At 36.2% G+C, this 25,088-nt stretch overlaps 1 protein-coding gene across 1 annotated transcript in view; it reads right to left on the reverse strand.

Moving 5' to 3' along the window:
- PCDH11X (protocadherin 11 X-linked) overlaps positions 1–25,088 on the reverse strand; it is a 649,257-nt gene that overhangs the window by 229,230 nt on the left and 394,939 nt on the right. The window contains exon 7 of the mRNA XM_027607541.2: positions 19,171–19,224. Coding sequence (XP_027463342.2) covers positions 19,171–19,224 — 54 coding nt within the window. The remainder of the gene's footprint in view (positions 1–19,170; positions 19,225–25,088) is intronic.

The raw sequence follows: 25,088 nt of genomic DNA on the forward strand, positions 1-25,088 counted from the left end.
GATATTTTTTCCTGCTTTCTCGAAGATTATTTGACCATAGAGTTGAGAGTCCATATCTGGGCTCTCTATTCTGTTCCATTGGTCTATATGTCTGTTTTTGTGCCAGTACCATGCTGTCTTGGTGATCACAGCTTTGTAATATAGCTTGAAATTGGGCAACGTGATGCCCCCAGCTTTGTTTTTCTTTTTCAACATTTCCTTGGCGATTCAGGGTCTTTTCTGATTCCACACAAATTTTAGGATTGTTTGTTCCAGCACTTTGAAAAATGTTATTGGAATTTTGATCGGGATGGCATTGAAGGTATAGATTGCTCTGGGTAGCATAGACATTTTAACAATGTTTATTCTTCCTGTCCATGAGCATGGAATGTTTTTTCCATCTTTGTTGTCTTCTTCAATTTCTTTCATGATTGTTCTGTAATTCCTAGAGTATAGAAGCTTTACCTCTCTGGTTAGGTTTATTCTGAGTTATCTTATGAATTTCAGTGCTATTGTAAATGGAATCATTTCTCTAATTTTTCTTTCTACAGTTACATTGTTGGTGTATATGAAAGCACCTGATTTCTGTGCATTGATTTTCTATCCTGCCGCATTACTGAATTGCTGTATGAGTTCTAGTAATTTGGGGGTGGAGTCTTTTGGGTTTTCCACATAAAGTATCATGTCATCTGCGAAAAGAGAGAGTTTGACTTCTTCTTTGCCAGTTTGAAAAATTTTTTTTCTTTTTGTTTCATTGTTGTTAGTAGGACTTCTAGTATTTTGTTCAACAATAGTGGTGAGAGAGGACATCCTTGTCATGTTACTGATGTTAGGGGAAATTCTCTCAGCTTTTCCCCATAGAGGATGATATTCGCTGTGGGTTTTTCATAGATGGATTTTATGAACTTGAGGAATGTTCCCTTTATCCCTATAATCTGAAGAGTTTTAATCAGGAACGGATGTTGTATTTTGTCAAATGTTTTTTCTGCATCAATTGAGAGAACCATATGGTTCTTCTCTCTTATCTTATTAATGTATTCTATCACCTTGATTGATTTGTGAATGTTGAACCACTCTTGCATCCCGGGGATAAATCCCACTTGGTCGTGGTGGATGATCCTTTTAATGTATTGTTGGATCTTATTAGTTAGGATTTTGTTGAGGATTTTGGAATCCATATTCATCAGGGATATCGGTCTGAAATTCTCTTTTTGATGAGGTCTCTGCCACGTTTGGGAATTAAGGTAATGCTGGCCTCATAAAATGAGTCTGGAAGCTTTCCCTCTGTTGCTATTTTTTGAAACAGCTTCAGTACAATAGGTATTATTTCTTCTTTTAATGTTTGGTAGAATTCCCCACGGAATCCATCAGGCCCTTATTCTTGTTTTTTGGGAGGTTTTTGATCACTGCTTCAGTCTCGTTACTGGTTATTGGCCTATTCAGGTTGTCAATTTCTTCCTGTTTCTGTCTTGGCAACTTATAGGTTTCCAGGAAGGCCTCCATTTCATCCATATTGCTCAGTTTTGGTATATAGTTGTTGGTAATAATTTCTAATAATCGTTTCTATTTCCTTGGTGTTAGTCATGATCTCTCCCTTTTCATTCATAATTTTATTAATTTGGGTCCTTTCTCTTTTCTTTTGGATAAGTCTGGCCAGTGGTTAATTGATCTTATTAATTCTTTCAAAGAACCAGCTTCTAGTTTCATTGATCTGATCTACTGTGTTTCTGGTTTCTCATTCATTGATCTCTGCTCAAATCTTAATTATTTCTCTTCTAATGCATGGCTTAGGCATTGTTTGTTGCTTTTTCTCTAGTCCTTTAAGGGTGGACTGCCTTGGCAATATCCCATAGGTTCTGGAGCGATGTGTTTTCTTTCTCATTGATTTCCATGAATTGTTCAAGTTCTTCTTTGATATCCTGGTTGACCCAAACATTCTTGAGCAGAGTCTTCTTTAGCTTCCAAGTGTTTGAATTTCTGCCAAATTTTTTCTTGTGATTGAGTTTCAGTTTTAAAGCATTGTGGTCTGAGAATACACAGAGAATAATCTCAATCTTTTGGTATCGATTGAGTCCTGATTTATGACCCATTATGTGGTCTATTCTGGAGATAGTTCCATGTGCGCTTGAGAAGAATGAGTATTCTGTTGTTTTAAGGTGGAATGTTCTGCATATATCTATTAGGTCCATCTGGTCCAGTGTATCATTCAAAGCTCTTGTTTCTTTGTTGATTTTCTGCTTAGATGATCTGTCCATTGCTGAGAGTGGAGTATTGAGGTCTCCTACAATTAATGTATTGTTATCAATATGACTCTTTATTTTGGTTAACCGCTGGCTTATGTAGGTGGCTGCTCCCATGTTGGGGACATAGATATTTACAATAGTTAGATCTTCTTGTTGGACAGACCCTTTGATAATGATATAGTGTCCTGTCTCTCAAACTACAGTCTTTAGTTTAAAATCTAACTTGTCTGATATAAGAATTGCTACTCCAGCTTTGTTTTGAGGTCTGTTGGCGTGGAAGATGGATTTCCATCCCTACACTTTCAGTCTGGATGTATCTTTAGGTTCAAAATGAGTCTCTTGTAGACAGCATATGAATGGGTCCTGTCTTTTTATCAAATCTGCAATTCTGTGCCACTTTATGGGAGCATTTAGGCCATTCATGTTGAGAGTGATTATTGAAAGATATGAATTAATTGTCATCATGTTGCCTGTGAAGACATTGTTTTTATAGATCGTCCCTGTAAATCTCTGTTGTATATCACTTTTGGGGTTTTTCTCCTTTTTATAACCCCCTTTAATATTTCTTGCAGGGCCGGGTTAGTGGTCAAATATTCTTTCAGTTTCTGCCAGTCTTGGAAGTTCTGCATCTCTCCATCCATTCTAAATGACAGCCTTACTGGATAAAGAATTCTTGGATGCATGTTCTTCTCATTTAGTACCCTGAATATGTCTTTCCAGGCCTTTCTGGCTTGCCAGGTCTCTGTGGATAGGTCTGACGTTATTCTGATGTTCCTCCCTCTGTATGTAAGGAATCTCTTCCTCCTAACTGCCCTTAAGATGGTTTCCTTGGTTCTAAGATTTGCGAGTTTTACTATTACATGCCCGAGTTTTGGCCTGTTTTCCTTGATCTTGGAGGGGTCCTCTCTGCCTCTAGGAAACGAATGTCGGTTTCATTCCCCAGATTAGGGAAGTTTTCAGCTATGATTTGCTCAACTTTATCTTCTATTCCTCTCTCTCTCCAACCCCTCCAGGATTCCAATATTTCTGACATTGGAATGCTTCATGGTGTCACTTATTTCTCTGATTCTATTTTCATGGATTCTGAGTTGTTTTTCCCTGGCCTCCTCTTTTCCCTTTTTATCTGTTAAGTTGTCTTCCAGGTCACTAATTCCTTCTTCTGCCTCACTTACCCTAGCTGTTAGATTATCTAGATTAGATTGGATCTCACTGATAGCATTTTTAAGTTCTGCCAATTCAGCTTTCATTTCTTCCCTTAGAGACTCAATGTTGCCATTAATTGATTTCTCCATTCTAGCTATTGTCTTCACAATTGCGAGCCTGTATTCCATCTCCAATATCTTGGGTATTTCTGCATCCATTTGTAGATCTGCAGCATAAGTCATAATCTCTGAGTCTTTCCTATTTTGGATGTTCTTCCTCCTAGTCATTCTGTTGATGGGTGTTTGAGGGAATGTATAGAGTCCAAATTATTGACCAGAACCCAAGCAAGGTGCACCTGTTTTATAGGGACCTTAGGGTTGCTGGCCTCTTGTTCTCCCAGCCTGTCTTCTAGGGGAGAGGCTTGCTTTGCTGTTACCCAGGCAACCTTGTTTGAGCAGAGTTGCCCTGCTCCCTGTGTTGGGGGATGGGCTCAGTGGGAACTGTTGTTTTGGGGGGTTTCTTCTCTGGCGGGTTTCCCTGGCAGCTTTCCACGTCTCTTCTGAGAGTCAGAGCAGAAGAGACCATTTCCCACCCTCTGCCTCAGAGCAGAGAGATCACAGTCTGTTCTTCAGTGAGCTTTCCAGGCCACACTGTCTCCTTTCTGTCTGTGCTGCTATAAACTAGTGTCCTGGGTTGTGTGCCCCTCTGCAGCAGTCCCATCCTCACCCCATGTCGGGGCACGTCTCTCCATTTGTGCTTCTAAAACTGCCAGCCACCCCCAGTTAGCACGCATGACTCCACCGCTCCAGTTTCCATCTAAAGTCTTTTCCCTGCCACTACTGCTCTGCGTGTCTGTGCCCTGCCCTCAATGCAGGAGGCTATCACTCAACGGTGGTGCAAGATCCCCACAGTGAGGCTCCCTCCTGCTGCCTTTTATCCTCCTTTGTCTGCCCACAGAATCACAGCTCCCCGCTTTGTACCTCAAAACCGGCCACTTGCGTTCTTCTGTTTGTAGAGATCCAGATCTTCTTACATCTTAGGTTGATTTCATGGGTGCTCAGAATTGTCTGGTAGATATCCAGCTCAACTCCAGGGACCAGTTGGAATAGGGTCCCCTACTCCTCCGCCATCTTTTCCCTCATCCAGATGAATTAGATTTTAAAACAAAGAGTGTAATAAGAAATGAGGAAGGACACAATATCATAATTAAAGAGTCTATCCCGTAAGAAGATCTAACAATTCTAAGTAATTATGCCTCTAACATGGGAACAGCCAATTATATAAGCCAATTAATAACACAATCAAAGAAACACTTTGATAATAATAGTCGGGGACTTTAATACCTCTCTCACTGAAATGGACAAATCATCTAAATAGAATATCAGCAAAGAAATAAAGGCTCTGAATGATACACTGGACTAGATGGACTTTGCAGATATATTCAGAATAATCCATCCTAAAGCAACAGAATACACTTTCTTCCCAAGTACACATGGAACATTCTCCAGAATAGATCACATACTGGGGAACAAATCAGGTCTCAAATGGTACCAAAAGAATGGATTCATACCATGCATATTTTCAGACCACAATGCTTTGAAACTGGAACTTAATCACAAGAGGAATTTTGGAAAGAACTCAAATACATGGGGGCTAAAAAGCATCCTACTAAAGAACGAATGGGTTAACCAGGACATTAAAGAAGAATTTAAAAAATCATGGAAACAAGTTAAAATGAAAATGCATATGTTCAAAATCTTTGGGATGCTGCAAAGGAGGTCCTAAAGGGGAAGTATATAACAATATAACCAACCCTTTTTCAAGAATCAAAATAAGTCTCAAATGTACAAGCTAACCTTACACCTAAAGGAGCTGGAGAAGGAATAGCAAATAAAACCTGAACCCAACAGGAGAAGAGAAATAATAAAATTAGAGCAGAAATCAATGAGTAATATTCCATTACACACACACACACACACACACACACACACACACACACACACACACAGACCAAATACCACATCTTCTTTATCCATTCATCTGTTGATACACATCTGGGCTCTTTCTATACTTTTACTTTTTTTTTTTTATGTTTTTACCTAACACTGGCTCTAATTCTTCACCCCACCATTAATCAAAACCAAATAAGTGAATAAGAAACCTAATATTCAACTAAGTTAAATAAAAGGTGAAAAGGGAAAAAAAGGTACATTTAAATTAACATAGGAATGATAGTAAAACAATAACTAAATGCTCTATTTTGTTTTATGTAGGCCATAATTCTGCCTCTGGTATTTACAGAGTTTATAAAGAAAGAAACAGCAACAGTGACTGGGACAGGGGCAGGTGGCTAAGATTTTGGCATAGTAGGAGGAACCTACACTTGTCTCACTGAATAACAAACTGCACAAATAGAGGGAAAGAAGAGGGCACATCAAAGAAAGTAGGAAGTGCAGAGACATGGTTTGGAGGAGAAATGGATCAAGGTGTGTCTGAAGTGGGGAGCCCTGGTCACTGAAAGAGGCAAGAGAAAAAGAAATGCACAGGGGAAAACAGAAGGAGAAGACTCCCCAAGCCATTGGCTGGGAAAATGAGAAGGCTGATTTTTTGTGTTTTTGTAAGAAACAGGGCTCAAAGACTTGAGATTTTATTTTTTAAGATTTTATTTATTGAGTGAGTGAGAGAGAGAGAGAGAGAGATCATAAACCGGGGGGAGAGAGAGATCACAAACAGGGGGGAAGGGTAGAGGGAGAAGCAGAATTCCCCTGAGCTTGGAACTTGATGTGGGACTCGATCTCAGTATGCTGTGATCATGACCTGAGCCAAAGGCAGATGTTTAACTGCCTGAGCCATCCAGGTGCCCAAGACTTGAGTTTTTAAATTTAACAGGCTTAGGTAGTATATACCCCTGAGGTCACTGTCCTACTCCTGGATATGAGGCAGGAAAGCAGCCAGGAGGGCAGACAGCACTATCTGAGGAGTGTCTAAGGCTTACAGTGGAGGCATTATTCACTATTCTTGGAGCATATCTCTATGGGAGGTGGAGTTTGTAGAGATGCCTCTCCAGGGACAAAGGAGCCAGTGGGTGTCATTTCCCTCCCCTACCCCTTGGCATAGACAGAACCACCTGCTAAAGGTTGCTAACTCAGACACTTACTGCCTAGATTGTTTATAGCATGCCCCAGCCCCAATCTGTTGAGACTGCCCTTCTTGTTTTAGCCTACATCAGTCTCAGTGCAACAAGACTCTCCCCCAGAAGATTAGCACAAAACTCCACCATAACATGTCCCTAATTTTTTGAATTTTAAGGGTTGACAGGCTTGTCTGGGATAGAGCCCATGGTGCACTGCACTTCTCCTGGCAGGCAAACAGCCCAGAGACAGATAGTGTGAAAATGGTGATCTGAAACACACAGGGATGCACAAGGAAAGATTATTCACTCTCTGGGAGTGTTTCAGTGTAAGCAGCAACCAGAGAGACTTTTCTTTAGGGACAAGGGAGCTGACTGGTGTTATTTCCCATCCCTCAGCATAAACCAGTTTCAGTAAATAGCACAGTGCCGACACTTTCTGCCTAACATGCTTACACCAATTCACACCCTTCTGCAATCTGCCAGTGCTGTTTTTCTCAGGCAAGAGTGCCTAAGGCCCAGCACAGCACCCCCCTTCCCCAGAACACCAGAAGAAATCCCCACACACACTACATCTCACAACTAGAGAGTTCTGCAAGGCTTCAGTTCTAGTGGAACCAGCCTCAGGTCTCATCGAAGAAGCAGACCAGAGCACACCTAGTTAAAACTCAACACACTCTGGCCAAGGACAAAACACCGCCCACTTCAGGCAAGGAGAGCCTCTGAAGACCACTGACCTGAAGGATAGAGCAACCAAAACTCAACATCAGAGTTCATGCAGCACACACCAGAAAGACTCCCTGAAGTGTCAGGTCCTGGACACAATATGACCTCTTCATAAAGCCAATACTCTTGAGAGCAGTAAACAACACAGAGAAGAGACAGAGACTTAAACAAAATGTCAAGATGGAGGAATTCATCCCAAAAGAAATATCAAGAAAAGGTCATGGCCAAAGTGTAAGTAGTATGCCTGATGGAGAATTTAAAGCAATGATCAAGGATACCCACTGAGCTTGAGAAAAGAATGGAAGATTTCAGAGAGGTTTTATTTCAGAGATAAAATAGTTAAAAAATAATCAGTAGGAAATTAAAAATGTAGTAACTGAGACTCAAAAGGGACTGGATATAATGAAACAAGGATAGAAGAATTGGAGGAATGAATAAGTGATATAGAAGATAGAATTATGGAAAATAATGAAGTTGAACAAAAGGGAGAAAGAGTAATGATGGACCACAAGAATTGACTTAGGGAACTCAGTGACTCCAACAAATATAATAATATCCATATCATAGGAATCCCTAAGAAGAATAAGAGAGAAAAGGGGACAGAAATTTTATTTGAGGAAACAATAGCTGAAAACTTCCCTAATCTGGGAAAGAAAAGAGACATCCAAATCCAGGAGCTACAGACAACTCCCATCAAAATGAACAAAAGCAGGGCAACACCAAGATATACTGTAATTCAATTTGCAAAATATAGTGATAAAGAAAAAAATGTAAAAGCAGCAAGTCAAAAGAAGGCCTTAAATTACAGGAGAGGACACCTAAGTCTAGCTGAAGATCTCTCAACAGAAAGTTGGCAAAACTGAAGAAAGTGGCATGATATATTCAACATGCTGAATGGGAAAAATCTGCAGCCAAGAATACTCTATCAAGCAAAGCTATAATTCAGAATAGAAGGTGAGATAAAGAATATACCAGAAAAACAAACAAAAATTGGAGTTCGTGACCACTACAACAGCCTGCAAGAAATATTAAAGGGGACTCTGAGTGGAAACAAAAGACCAAAAGTGATAAAAGTTAGAAAGAAACAGACAAAATCTCCAGAAACAACAACAAAAGAATAAAATGGCATTGATTACATAGCTATCCATAATAACTCTGAATGAAAATTGACTAAATGCTCCAATCAAAAGACATAGATGGTCAGAATGGATAAAAAAAACACAAAAGAACAAAAACAAGATCCATCTATATGTGGCCTACAAGAGACTCATTTTAGACCTAAAGAAACAAACAGAGTGAACGTAAAGTGATAGGGAACTATTTATCATGCATATAGATATCAAAAGAAAGCCTGAGTAACAATACTTTTATCAGACAAACTAGATTTTAAAGAAAAGACTCTAACAAGAGATGAAGAAGGGCAATATATCACAATAAAAGGACTATTCAACAAGAACTTCTAACAATTGTAAATATTTATATTCCTAATATGGGAGCACCCAGATATATAAAATAATTAATAACAAACATGAAGGAACTCATTGATGATACAATAATATTAGGAGACTTAACCACTTACATCAATGGACAGATCATCTAAGCAGAAGTCAATAAGGAAACAACAGCTTGGAATGACACTCTGGACCAGATAGACTTAAAAGATATATTCAAAGCATTTCAATCTAAAGCAGCAGAATACACAGTATTTTCAAGTTCACATGGGATATTCTCCAGAAAGGATCACATATTAGGCCACAAATAAAGCTTCAACAAGTACAAATAATTGAGATCAGGGGCACCTGGGTGGTGCAATTGGTTAAGAATTAGACTCTTGGTTTTGGCTCAGGTCATGATCTCAGGGTTCTGGGTTCGAGCCTCACATTCAGCTCTGTGCTGGGCACAGAGTCTGCTTGAGATTCTCTCTCCTTTCACTTCTTTCTGTCCTGCTTATGCTCTCTTTCTAGGATAAATAAATAAATCTTAAAAATAAAGGTTGAGATCATACTGTGCATATTTTCTGACCACAACCCTTTGAAACTTGAAGTCAACCACAAGAAAAAATTTGGAAAGACCACAAATAAATGGAGGTTACATAACATGCTACTAAGAATGGATGGGTCAACTAGGAAATGATATAAGATATAAAAAAAAATACATGAAAACAAATGAAAATGAAAACACAATGGTCCAAAACCTTTGGGATGCAGCAAAAGCACCCAGATGTTTATAGAAGCATTATCAACAATATCCAGATTATGGAAAGAGTCCAAATGCCCATTGACTGATGAATGGATAAAGAAGAGTTGGGGTGTGTGTGTGTGTGTGTGTGTGTGTGTGTGTGTGTGTGTGTGTAGGAATATTACTCAGCCATCAAAAAGGATGAAATCTTGTCATTTGCAAGGACATGGATGGAGCTAGAAAGTATTATGCTAAGTGAAATAAGTCTGTCAGAGTAAGACAAATACCATATGATTTCACTCATATGTGGAATTTAAGAAACAAAACAAATGATCATGGGGTGGGGGGAAGGAAAGAGAGAGGCAAACCAAGGAACAGATTCTTGACTATAGAGAACAAACAGATGGTCAGTGGAGGGGAGGTGGGCGGGGGAAAGGGTTAAACAGGTGATGGGTATTAAGGAGGACAATTCTTTCCATGATCACAGGGTGCTGTATGTAAGTGATGAATCACTGAATTCTACACCTGAAACTAATATTGCACTGTATGTTAACTATCTGGAATTTAAATAAAAACTTGGGGAAAAAAGGAAACAGTAGTAGCATCTTTTGCTTATCCTCAGTTTACCAGATTATGCTTCTCTGGAATAGCATATTTAATCTGCATTTTCTCTTAACTTTTAACAGCTCAGAAAAAAAGTGCAACCACATGATTTTGCCAATTTATTCAAACTGAAGGAAATATATATCCAATATGTCTTTAGAGCATTGTCTTACTCAAACTTCCTTTGACTATAATCTTTAGCAATATATTTGGATTTTAAAATCTTTCTGTTTCATGTTTTTATTAGTTTTAAAAATTACTGATTCAAACAATCAGGAATAAAGCAAACATTGAGGTTATTCAAACTGTTATCTGTTGATTTTATCCTCTTCCACAGCTAATGATATTTTTTTCTTGAATTAAGTCTTTTTCTTATTAATACCACATATACCTATGTTGGATTTTAGAGAGTTTGCCAGTACTTCTTTCTTATCTCAGAGGCACATATTTTTTCCTTTATAGAAGACCAGTATCCTTTGATGTCATCAAACACCAGTTGACCCTTTTAAAATCCCTCAAGAAAGCAATCCTTACCACTTATTCAGACTCTCTTATTTCCCATTGTCCCTTATAAATTTGTGACATTGTTGATTTAAAATATAACTTCTAAAATCCTAATATTTCCTACTGTATTTTATAATAAATATATTTGGGCTTGTGGATACACAGGCTATTAAGTCCTTTAAGCCAATTTGACAAAAGTTAATGATAGTCACAGATTATATCATCCTTTTATCTGGAAGTTATCTACTATCTCTAATATTCTCTCTCTCTCTCTTTATATAGAGAGACTGTGCGTGCACGCACATGTGGGCGGGGGGAGGGGCAGAGGGAAAGGAAGAAAGAGAATCTTAAGCAGACTTCATGCCCAGTGCACAGCCTGGTGTATGGCTTAATCTCACAACCGTGAGATCATAACCTGAGCAGAAATAAAGAGTCTGACCCTTAACATACCGAGCCACCCCAGGTGCCCCATCTATGCTCTCTCTTTAAAGCCATCTTCTCTTCATTCCCTTTTTATTCCCCCTTCCATGCAGGTATAGCATTAAAATCCTCTTACTAGGTACTGCAGGGGCAATTCTGCATGAAGGGTACTACCTAAGTACCATATTCACCTTGAAACATACCACAAGAATATATCTTTTGTTGCTGTGCCACTAATTCTCAACATTCACAGTTGCCAAGAAAGCCCTTTATATATACTAAGAAAAGTGGCTCACTCTATCTCTAGTTATACACCTCCAGGAATGCCTACCAGCAAGCAACAGGGGAGGAAGAGATAATCATGCTTAGAATTCCTAAGTGTGATTTTCATCTCTTAATTATGTTCCTTCTTCCCAATTTTCCCAATAACAATTATGGAGGGGGGAACCCTGAAATTCAAAAATAAACGTTTCTTTCAAAATATATTATATTGATGCCACTGGGGGGAGGGAAACTGTTATTCACATATGGATACATATGGATACATGCTTCTAAACTACTTACAAAGTAATTAAAGCTATTACTACAGTCATATTTCTAGTTTAAATTCTGCTATCATTAGTCCTATGTGTAAATATATGTTTGTTTTGAAGTGTTAAAAGATAGGCTTTTAAAGTGCTGGGGAAAGATAAATATTTCACACTTCAATGCATAAGCCTTGAATAAGGAATTGCTTGCCATTGATTTTCAGTAAATCCAAATGTTAAGAGTCCACTAATTGAAATAGAAAAAGCACAAGCAAAATGAGTTAGAGTAAAGCAATTACTAAGAGTAATATGAATCAAATAGACTTAAGGAAGAAATCTTCACTTGAGTTTAGCCATTGTTACTTGCTAACCCAATTATTAACAAAGCATGATTTCAATACAATGCATCTCTTGCAATTTTGTGGAACACACAGTTTGAAAATTTTGTATTCCAGAGCCAGTGGAGGAAAACACTGCATGGCTGTATTATTTCAACCAAATGACATTCTCTCTCATTATCATCTACTTGCCATATCTATGCTATACTTCTAACAATATATATAATTTGGATAGCTTATTCACCAACACAAAATTTCTTCATAGATTAAAATATTTATAGCAACAAGAAAAACTGTTTTATAATTCTTCTACCTCTTCAATTCAAATCAATTAAAAATAAAGGAAGTTGACCATTTTGCTGTGGTGTTTAAACAGAATGTCAAATGAAGTTCTAGCTTAAATATTGTGTAGTATGCTCATGACTATATGAGATAGCTGTTATTTAAGATTGTCCTCTGCTGTGCTATGATGTCATCAGGCATATTATTGGGTAACACATAATTTATGTTAATTAAAAAACCCATTTGGTATTGGAAATGTCATCTCTCAAAGTGGTCCTGCAACACTAAAATAAGTATGGCAATCAAAGGAAGTCATGCTAGCAAAATAAATTTTACCAAAATACTTAAATTTATTTCAAATTAGCAAATGACATCTTTCCCCCCTAGTCCTCAGAAATTATATAATAAACTATATGTTAATGTAATGTTGACACTTCCCAGTTTATTTTTTCATATTTTATTTATTTATTTGACAGAGAGCTAGCAAAAGCAGGAACACAAGCAGGGGGAGGGGGAGAGGGAGAAGCAGGCTTCCTACAGAGCAGGGAGCCCGATGCAGGGCTCGATTCCAGGATCCTGGGATCATGACCTGAGCTGAAGGCAGACGCTTAATGACTGAGCCACCCATGCGCCCCTGACATTTCCCAGTTTAAATTGAATTACTGCAAATGTAAGTAGCCAAGTATATTTTTATTCTAATCACCTAAAAATAAATATTAATTAATTAAATTTAAAAGTTTATGTAGGCATTGAAAGTAATGATAGATCTGTTCTTTTAAATGTAGAAAATTTTGCAAGACATATTTTAAATGAAAAAAAGGCACATACAACTGTGTAGAGAATTTCCCATTTGTGTAGTATTTGAAAAAAATCATTTATACATATATGCATAAATGTTGGTACGTGGATTTTGGGGGGAAAAACAGAAAAAGCTTTTAACAGAAGTTGTCTGTAGTAAGAGATCACTGTGAGCAGTAAAGATAGGTATAAGGTGGGAGGAACACCAATGAAGATAAGTAAAGACTAGAGGAGACAAAGGAAAGAAAGGTAGAGACAGAAGGGAGACGGAAAACAAAGAGAGAAAAATGTGGAAACAAGATAAGGAAGGATTCAGAAAAAAAGGAAATAGATGTAAAGGAGGAGGAAAAATGGAGAAAATGGGGGAGATAGAAGGAAAAATGGAAATGGAGGGATGAAGAGAAAAAAATGAGAAAATAAGAAAGAAAATAAGAGAGAAGCTCTCAGGAACCCTGATAGAAAAGTAAGGCAGGTTAGAAAGGAGGTGGTAAAGGATGGGGGGGAGGCAGGGTGGAGACAAGGAGATGGGAGGTGAGGAGTCTGTGATGGGAGCTGTAGTTAAGTCCATTCTCCATTACCTACCTTAACTTCACCCACCCATTTGATGGAGTAGTAGAATTTAGTGACTAGTTTCAAAGACCAACCTATTGCCTGTTCACTCACAGTTCTACTTAAACTCTGCTGAGAAGAGTTCCAAAGGTATGTAAGCAGAAAGACCATTACATTGTAATCTATTTGCAGCTATATTTATCACACACTCCCAAATCTTTCTCTTTGAAAAAGAATAAGCTTCCTATCGTTATACATACAACTTCAAAATAAATAATAAATGGTAGTATATTTTTACTGTAGATTAAAACTTGAAGGTACAGTAAGGCTAAATCTCCTATATAGATTTTTTAATTTTTTTATTATGTTATGTTAATCACCTTACATTCCATCATTAGTTTTTGATGTAGTGTTCCATGATTCATTGTTTGCATATAACACCCAGTGCTCCATTCAGTACGTGCCCTCTTTAATACCCATCACCAGGCTAACCCATCCCCCCACACCCTCCCCTCTAGAACCAACCCTGTTTGTTCTCAGATTTTTGATAATTAGCAAAGAAAGTACATATAATTGAAAATTTAATTCTATATTTCTATGTGATCCAGTTAGAGACAATTTCTTTATATAGGCAATTTGAATATAAATTAGGGTGAATGGAAAGGCCATTCATTCACTTCAGAAGATGGTGTAATGTAGTATTTTAAAATCTGTTTTGTCTTATTTCATAACTTTTGACTCCTGTGAGGGTAGAAACATAGTTTTGTTAGATTTTTAATTTAAATGTTAGTAAAAGTAGGTTAGGCAAATTAGAAAACGTACAAATATCAGGGCTCCTAGTTGGCACAGTTGGTTAAGTGTCCAGCTCTTGGTTTTGGCTCAGGTCATGATCTCAGGGTTGTGAGATTGAGCCCCATGTGGAGCCCTACGTGGGGTTCCATGCTCAACATGGAATCTGCTTAAGATTCTCTCTCCCTTTCCCTCTGCCCTAACCCCAGGACACTCATGTGCTTTCTCTCTCTTTCTCTCAAATAAATAAATAAATCTTTAAAAAAAAGAAAGGGGGCGCCTGGGTGGCTCAGTCGGTTAAGCGGCTGCCTTCGGCTCGGGTCATGATCCTGGCGTCCTAGGATCGAGCCCTGCGTCGGGCTCCCTGCTCAGCAGAGAGTCTGCTTCTCCCTCTCTGCCTGCCTCTCTGCTTACTTGTGCTCTCTCTCTATCTCTCTGTCAAATAAATAAAATAAAATCTTTAAAAATAAATAAATAAAAAAATAAAAAAGAAAGAAAATGTACCAATATCACATGGCATTTTTAAATTTCTTTTTATCAAAAGGAATTATACTTTTAATATTAAACAGTGAGACTTCAGTGGTCTTCTTAGTTAAATTATGTTACTGTCTCCATTGTGCAAAATTAATTCCAATCACCCTCTTAAAGATGGATTAGTGACTCAAATCAAATTACTCAGTCTTATTTACCATTTTTGAAAAAAAAAATGGCTCAAACTAGAAAAATTAAATCCTATAAAAAAGGTGATTTTTCATTAGATTTTATCTAGGAGACAAATTTTGCTTGTCATTGAGTTTCTATTTTCATGATTGCAATCTCATTTCACTTGCCCTTGATTAAGACATGTTTGCAGTGACCTCCAGGCTGTTAAATATTCAGGAGAAAGTTTATAGATTTCCCTTAGCCTTAATTAAAAGCCTTTTGGGAAACTAAATGCTGAAATAAGAACTTTATTTGAAAAGCAACTTGAGTGCTCCATGCTGATTTCTGTTTCATCAATAGTACTTATAATCAACAGTCACTGGCATAAGATGAGGCCAGACGTAAAATATGGAAAAACAACCATTCTCTTGTTATGAGTTACTGCAGTAGCAGACTAAATAAGATATTTACAACTTGACTTAACAACCAGGAAAGATTTATTTTTTAAATTCCTGGGAAAAATGCATGAATTGGTTACAAATTCACAATCTACAAAATATGTAGCAAGTATATATCTGACACATATCTCTGAACAAACATATAGACAAATTCTTAGGTTCTCAAATACATATAACAACTCATGATTTTTTTAACTAAAATAAATAGGATTTTATGGATTTTAAAGTTGACAATGTGGGTGGAAATTAATACTTTAGACTGATTTGAGCTCATATAACACCCAAGAAAATTTCTAAGATACAAAGAAGTTTCATCATGTCAAGACAAACAGTAATCCTCAGGCGGTCTCATCTCAGTAAGTCATCTTTATCATTTTTATTAAAGATTTTATTTATTTATTTATTCAGTAGAGAGAGTGATCAGGAGGAGAAGCAGAGGTAGAGGGACAAGCAGACTCCATGCTGAGCTCAGAGCCTGATGCAGGACTCAGTCCCAGGACCTTGAGATCATGACCTGAGCCAAAATCAAGAGTCATAAGTTTAACTGACTGAGCCAACCAGGCACCTCAAATCATCTTTATCTTAAGCTGAATAAAAATGGGCTTGTTATATTTTATTAGTGACTTATGGTTTATCATTTTTTCAATGTATTTATTTGTTCTGGAAGCCCTCTGTTATTAGTAACTCAAGAGGAATTCTAGTGAAATTTCCTGGAATTTCACTATTCATCTTTAATTAAAATCTATGAAAATCTAGTACATTTAATTTTCAGAATAAAATTAATTGAGTCTGTTTTGTTTTGTTATATGTATAAAATAAATCACTAAAACCATTCATCATCACTAGATCTCTGCCTTTGATACATACTTACATTGGAAAAGGTAATTTAGCTGAGAAAGAAATTTAGTTCTTATATAATGTTTAGAAAATACAAATACCATAGCTTGATCATATTAAAGTGTATTTTAGTTATGAGGGTTTTTTTAAATAAGCTTTCTATCTAAGGTATTTATTTCTAACATTATTTATGAATGATCTTCATCAAGTCAGGTTTTTAATACAAAATCTTTCCCTAGTTTTTGATTGAATTATAAAATAAGCAAAAGAAGAGAAACAAAATTTACAGATGATAGGATTTAGGGCATTATCAGTATTTTTAAAAAGTCCTATGAAATATCACTCATTGGTGATCCCTACAAGTAAAGATAACATCAGAAGTAAGTGATAATCTCAGAAAAAGTGATGTTTGTTTAATATTGAATTATAAGGAAATTGTGATAGTCCAGCCATAATTCTATAGTGAAAATTTTAAAAATGGAAGATATCATATCAAGTTAAAATTTCTTTACAGACTTAAAAAAAAAACAAACCCTCCTGTCATATAAAGGCCACCATTATTTCTATAGAAAACTTCAGAGTGCCTTGGAGTTAAAACATGATGAACACCTTAATTTGGATTAAAGTCTCAAGATATTTAAGTACATAAATTACAAATAATCCATTAAACCAAAATGATGTCAATGGGCGTGACCTCTGTAGTATTGTCTTTGTATGGTAGGCAGTAAGAGTATCAGATGTTGTGTTCGAAACTGTCAAGAATTCACCATATCTAGTTACCAAAGGATACAACAAATATACATTTGAAGGAGTACTTGTACCCTGATGTTTATAGCAGCATTATCACCAATAGCTAAACTATGGAAAGATCCCAAATGCCCATCAACTGATGAATGGAAAAAGAAGATGTGGTGTATATATACAATGAAATACTATTCAGCCATAAAAAAGAATGAAATCTTGCCATTTGCAATGATGTGGATGGAGTTAGAATGTATTATGCTAAGCAAAATAAGTCAATCATAGAAAATGAAATACCATATGATTTCACTCATATGTGGAACTTAAGAAACAAAATGGATGAACATATGGGGGGGGAAGAGAGAGGGAAACAAATCATGAGAGACTCTTAACTATAGAGAACAAACTGAGGGTTGATGGAAGGAGGTGGGTGGGAGATAGGATAGATGGAAGATGGATATTAAGATGAACCACTGAACTCTACTTCTGAAACCAATATTGAACTCTATGTCAATTAACTAGAATTTAAATTGAAAAAAAAATAATTCACCATTTCAACATATTACTGGCCTGAAGACAAAATATGAGTTCTTAAGAATGTAGTGCATTATGTTACATTTCTTAGAAACTATTTTGAATCGATTTTTATATATATTAAAGTGATTTGGTTTCAGGGATATGTTAGATATGTAACATAAGACTTTAATGTAATATTTCCATGAACTTAAGAACTTTATAGATCATTTCAGAAATAACACAAAAATACACACATTATTGAAAAAAATGTATTTGTATTGTATAAAGTACTTAATTGTTCCCAATGTGAGACTTTGTTCACATAAGAGTATTCATTGCTTTCTCTTACCTGTATTATATCCTTTAACAAATACACAATAATTTAACATCATTACTAAGCCTGTGCTTAACGAAGCAATTTTTTTTCACATTATATTAAAAAAAAAGAAAATTGGGGGCACCTGGGTCTCTCAGTCAGTTAAGCATCTGATTTGATTTCAGCTCAGGTCATGATCTCAGGGTCCTGGGATAGAGTCCCACATCAGGCTCCATGATCAGCAGGAAGTCTGTTTGAGATTCTTTCCCTCTTCCCCTCCCTTCTCTTTCTCTCTCTCAAATAAATAAAACTTTTTAAAAAAGAAAACAGTATTTAATTAACTTTGCCTTTAATTACATACATTCTCCCTCCCCACCACCAATGAAATCTAATGGAAATAATATTTTCTACTCACAAGTGGGAGGTAAAGTTTATCACTAATCCATAAAAAGCATAAGCTCTCAGCAGATTTACAGAGAGAAGAAGTATATATTTTTATTCTCAACATCTGGCTAGTCAGTATTTTCTTCAACTAATAAAAACAATTCATGATTATATATTTAACTCTTTTTTATGTATAAAATATTCTCCTAGGAATTTAGCCAATGAGGTTTTGAAACATTCTAAGGTTTTAAACTTCATTTTGAAATTATTGTGTTTTTAATGCTGCATACCATTTTGTTAGCTCAAAAAGAAACTTCAGATTCAATCTTTTGGGATGAGCAACAGATATTAGTGATAGCTATTCCTCAACATTAACAAATTAAGGTAATATAACAGAAAAATGTAAAGAATGTTAAAATTGTCACTTAGGTGGGATATGATATTATGTGGGGAAAATTGAACCACAAAATTCTAGAGCTATCTAAGCTTGTTATTTTAAAAATTTGTGGCATAGACCTAAAGAGAGTAACTGACTTCTTTAAGGTTACAAAAAGTTATAGACAGAATCTAGATGATACCTCTGACCCCTTATCCCTAACCATGTTCTTTCACTGAATATACAATACCAAGTAGATGTGTGTCTATTAATTTGAATACAAAACTATTCTTTCCTCCAAAAACAGGAAGAGGTAACTTAAGAGAGACACTAAGAATTAAATCATGTATCCATCTAAAGACAATTTACTTTTCCATACAAATGAGTATTTCTCTTAAAAGTCATTTCTATATTTGCTTAAAGCTGTAGAGTCAAGAAAGAGAAGAAATAAAACTAATAAGACATTACCATTTGATCTACATGAATTTATCAACACTGCAAATTATTGTTGTAAGAACTCACATGTGTGCCTAACACTACCTTTGTTAGATAACTACTCATTATAAATCAACACAGGCTGAAGAATGATAGGACATTCAGCATTCTGGATGTATAGCAGTTTCTTTACTAAGATTAAGATAAAATACTTTAAAACAAATTTAATTGATTAAAAACATATTTTTGTGCTTACCTATTTTGTTTAGAAAAATTGGATTTTGCCATGGAGTTCTTTGCAACAAATCACCTGAAAATATTACAATAAAATGACTTGATCCCATATAATATAACCATTGTACACAACATTTAAAATATATAATTTACAATGAAATGCTCTTGTGACATAGCAAAAAGTGGGTTGCTATGTCTATACAACAAAACCCTAATGTTGAAGATGACTTATATCTCTAAAAATTGTCAAAAAATATAAAAATGGCAAGTGTTCTTTTTTATTACTTCCTGCTGAGAGCAAGTTAGTTTGCTTTACTTTCAGTATGTTCAATCCTCACTTTGGAAATGAATATTTATTTGCACTCATATCCAAAATGTGAGGATAAATCTGGCTTGCAAATTAGCAACAACATTCTCAATCTACTCCTAACATATCAATCCATCCACTTACAAAGAAAATTATATAGTCTGTAAATTTAAAAATGAACATTTTAATTTTATCTATATGATTATTATTGCTGCTGCTGCTGCAGCAATATTATTGTTGCTATAATCCTAAACATTTAATCTCTGGGAAAAGTTCTGATGGTTACTTTGAGAATTCTAAAATAATTTGGGAAATAAAATAATTAATACATTTCAAACTGTGTGAAGTTTTAACTCAAACAAACCAAAGTGTTGAATAGAATTTGGCTAACTTTGATTCCTATCATGGAATAAAAAAAGCCATACACCATGAGAGATGAAAACACATCTGTCTACAATTGCCTTAAGCATCTATAATCAAAAAGCATTATGTGTAGTAACAACAGAGATTCCCTTCATTTCATGTCCATTAGACTCAAGGCATAAAGCCTCCAAAACATACTGGGAGGAGAGCAAGGGGAAATATTGCAAAGAAAACGAATGGTGATAGTAAACAAGATGCAAGAATAAATAGTAATTCTTCACTGTTTTGAACTAAACTAGGATATATTAGTAAGCAATGAAATAAAGAAATAAAAACCACACATAATCAGCAGTTACCCAATTAAAGTTCCTATCATAGAATACAACTATATTTAATTGCTAAGTAAATATGCTTTCTCAAAATTTTTAGGACTTTAACAACAGGACATTCTTTTCTATGATTCAATAGACATACACAAAATGCAGATTCTTCTAGAGACATTCGAAAGTAGTCAAATAAAAAAGTTCAACACCCCACATTCAATGGGAAAGTGATCTCTTTGCATTTACTTTCTGTGACTTTCTCATCTTCCTTTATTCACCTTCCCCTTTCTGACAATAGTTAACAGAAATCATAACACCAACATTAAGAATGATCCAGAAAGCTTCTTTTAATCAGCTTGTGTGTAATGGGAAGCTTAATGACTTCATGCGCATATAAGTTGTTTGCTCCCTGAATTAGTTGACTGTGCAGCTAGTACGCTACTTTGCTAATGCCTTTTGTGCCCTGTTGTTCTCCTGATTAGTTTCCTAGAAATCAAGAGCCTGTATATAGACCTAAAGAATAAAGACCATCAAGAATAAAAAGAGCATTTATCTTCACCTAGATGACATGGTAACATAAACGGAATGCATTGTTTTTTAAATTTTAAATCAGAATTTTCGAAAAAAAAGATATATGCACTTGTGTGTCTGCGTGTGTACATATGTATATATCAAGAGACAGTAAGGGAAGAAAATCTTTTCTGTTGGAGAATCAAATGAGTACACATTAACACTTTGAAACTATATGGAATGCTTTTCTACACTTCAGTACAAGACTTATGCCATAGTGTTTATAGTAAAAACTCCAGTACAGTAAATATATATATATATATATATATATATATATATATGTATGTATATGTATATACACATATATATAACTATAATACAGGGGTGCCTGGGTGGCTCAGTCTGTTAAGCGTCTGACTCTTGGTTTTGGCTCAGGTCATGATGTTGTCATTGTGGGATTGAATCTGCTCAATCCCACTGCTCACATCCAGGTCTGGGCTCAGCATGGAGTCTGCTTCAGATTCTTTCTCCCTCTCCCTCACGCTTACTCTTTCTCTCTCTCTCTCAAATAAATAAATAAATAAAATCTTTTAAAATATATATAATATAATGTCCTTTGAGAATTTATCATAGATCATCAGTAGTTATTTGAATGCCTTCATTTACCAAGACTTCCAAGTGGTGTGTATACACATGAAACTGAAAAGTACCATGTGAAAACTATGCATTAACACCTAAAAAATATTGTAAAATGCTATAAGTATATTTATATACTCAAATACATGTACACACACTCATTTAATACAAAAATGTTATGTTATTATTATTTCCACTTTAAAGATGAGGGAAACTGAGGCACAGGGAAGTTAAATGTTTTACCAAATGTCATATCACTAGTAAGTGGCAATATTGAGTCTAACCAGGCAGTCTGGCCCCATCCCATTAGAATGCTTTTTTTCATATCTAATTATTTAATCATACATATAACAATAACAACTAGGTTCACTTTTTTAGATGAGAGACTAAAACAGAAATGGGGGGATAAAACATATCTGCACCTGCTACATCCTAATGTAATTTTTTTTTAATATCATGAGTTAATTTCTAAAAAAAATGTACTGGGAATGGGAAAACAAAGAACATCAATGTCTTTTAAAATTAAGGTTTCTTAAGGTCTTACCTTGAATTTCCTACATTTTTTCCTTTTGCAAAAATAGTATTGCTAAAACAGCTGAAAAACCTGTCAAATGTATGATTAATTTCATCTATGCAGTGGTCTATCACTCTGTGCCCTGAAAACAGTCTGCTTTTACCCTATATTGAGTGATAATGTATAGACAGATTCACTTCAGACTGTTGGACATTATGGGATATTTCTAGTTGGAAGGTGGGTTTTGTCTGTTTGCTTGTCTTTTACTTAGCCACAGGTCATATCTTTTGAAACACAGAGGGGATATTTCAGAGTTACATGGGTATTGAATTGGGTTTAGTGTGTTTAAAATATTTTCCCATGATATTTGGATTTAAGATATTATATTTTAAAACCTAAGCTGTTCTCCAAAAAGGTAATGTCTAGATCTTTCAGAAGGGAAGACTTAAAAGTTCAATATGATGGCACTTTTAATTGGAATTTTAATAGTTTAACTTAATTCTGATTGAATCTTGAAACTCCAATTTTCTACTTGAATAAAAGCAGATATTTGCATGACATTTTCCAAATACCCTGTTCTTCTGTCCAATTCAATTCAGAATCAATGCTGGGAGGAGGGGACAAAACAGAAAACTTCAGTATTGTAATGTTTGCAATAGTTCTAGACTAGTAAAATTAGCTTTTACAGAAAATTCTATCTGGAAAGGAAAACAAAAAGAAATAGTTGAGGGACTTCCAGGGAAGATGGTAGAGTAAGAGGATGTTAGGTTCACCAAATCCCATGGATACAACTAGATAACATTCACATCAGTGTAAATAACCCAGAAAATGGCCCAACGACTGGCAGAATAAACTCCACAACTAAATGTAGAGAAGAGACCACATCTAAGAGGGTAGGAAGGTCAGAGATGCAATCAGGAACTAAAGGGACCTATGGGGCTGTCCACAGGAGGGAGGGATGTCATGGGTGTGAAGAGGGGAGAGAAATAGACCCAGACACTGGGAAGCCTGCATGGGGAAGACAATACCCCATAATATTTGGCTATGAAAACCAGAGGGGCCAAAATTCATGAGTTCTTACAACCAGTGATACTTAAAACCTGGAATTAAAAAAAAATCAGCAGGCTTTGCTCTGGGAGAGCCAGGGGGTTAAGAGGAAACTGAGTCCCTGCCCTTAAAGAGACAGAACAACAAACAGCCCAGAGAGATACAGAATAAAAGCAGCAGTTTGAAAGGTGGTTGGGGCATACAAAAGGAAGAGTTGTTTGCTAATCACAGAGCATGATCCAGAGGGACAGAAATCACTGGAGAGCTCCTCTGGGAACAAAGTAACTGGTAGTTGTCATTACCTTCCTCCACAACCCAGTGTAAACACATGGCTGCCAGCTGAACTCCCTATCTAACTTGCAGGCACTGTAACCCCCTCCCCCACCCCCATATTATGCCAATACACCCCTCTGGACGGTCCAACTCAGTCCAGGCACTGCAGGGATCCTCCTGCAGAGGAATTGCAACACACAGAGCTTGCTGGCACCCCCACCCCATTGCACAGTTCCCCAGTGATGTGCTTCAGTGGATCTGTCCTAATACCATCTTGGCCAGAGACTATACAAGGTGGTGCCACAGGCCTCAGGCCCGACTCTGCATGCAGCTCCTACAGTGGCCAACATCAGTCCAAAGTTACTCCTGCCCTGCAGATAGGGAAAGATAACCATATATACCAGTCAGAGGACCTAGCAGTTGGCTGGAAACAGAAGTGTTCTGACTGCAGGCCCCACCCACCAGCAAAAAGTTCACAGAGAACAACACAGCGAAAGGGCTTAGCAGTTTGGTGTTACTGGTTTGACTCAGCTTAAGCCTAAGTTATCCCCAGACCAGCCCACTACCACCACAGAGACTAAACACTGCTCATGACAAGCAAAGAGAATCATTACAGGCAACTAAACTTAAGAAAAAGCAGCACAGTCACAACAGCAAAGCTCATGCATCACACATAGAAGACACCCCTGAAGTGCTATGTTATGGTGAATAAGGGGCACTGTACTACAGGGTGCTACAGGTCCATTACTTTCAAGTGCATGAGACATAGCTGTCTTTCCTAATATTGAGAAACAAAGAGAGTTAGATAAAATGAAGAGACAGAGGAATATGTCCCAAATGAAAGAAGAAGACAAAATCACCACAAGAAACATAAGCAAAATGGAGATAAGTAATATTCCTGATAGAGAACTTAAAGTAATGATCATAAAGATACTCACTGGACTTGAGAAAAGAATGGCGAACATTAGTGACACCCTTAACAATGAGATAAAAAAGAACCAATCAGAAATGAACACAATAAATGAAATGAAAAATACACTAGATGGAATAAATAGTAGACCAGACAAAGCATAAGAACCAATCAGCAACCTTGAGGACAGAGCAATGGAAAGTAACCAAGCTGAGCAGATGAGCAGGAAAAAAAATGCAAAATGAAAATAGACAGGTAACTCAGAGACACCATCAAGTATAATTCACATTATAGGGATCTCAGAAGAAAAAAAAAAAAAAGGACAGAATATTTATTTGAAGAAATAATATCTGAAAACTTCCCAAATCTGGGGAAGGAAATAGATATCCAGACCCAGGAGAAGCAGAGATCCCTCAACAAAACCAATCCAAGGTGGGTCACACTAAGACACATAGTAATTAAGATAGCAAAAAGTGGTGAGAAAAAGTGAATTTTAAAAGCACTAAGATAAAAGAAAGCAGTTACATACAAGGGAAACCCCATAAGGCTATGAGCTGATTTTTCAGCAGAAACTTTGCAGGCCATACAAAAGCGGCACGATATATTCAATGTGTTGAAAGGGAAAAAATCTGCAGCCAAGAGTATTTTATCCAGCAAGGCCAACATTCAAATATAAAGGGAGATAATATCCCAGACAAATAAAAACTAAAGGAGTTCATGACCACTTAACCAGCCCTACAAGAAATGTTAAAGGGAACTCTTTAGTGCAAAGGAAAAGAAACCTTAAGCAAAAGGAAGAGAAGTAGGAAACACAAAACAGTGAAAATAAGTATATCTGTAAAAATCAGTCAAAGGACTTACAAAATATAAGGATGTAAAGTATGACACCATATACCTAAAATATGGGAAATAGAGGAGTAAAGAATTGGTTCAAACATAAGTGACCATCAACTTAATATTCAATGCTATATACAGAAGATGTTATATACAAACCAAATGGTAACCACGAATCAAAAACCAGTAATATATGCAAAAAGAGGAAGGAACCCAAGTATAT

The sequence above is a fragment of the Zalophus californianus genome, chromosome X, assembly GCF_009762305.2.
Source record: "Zalophus californianus isolate mZalCal1 chromosome X, mZalCal1.pri.v2, whole genome shotgun sequence".
NCBI lineage: Eukaryota > Metazoa > Chordata > Mammalia > Carnivora > Otariidae > Zalophus > Zalophus californianus.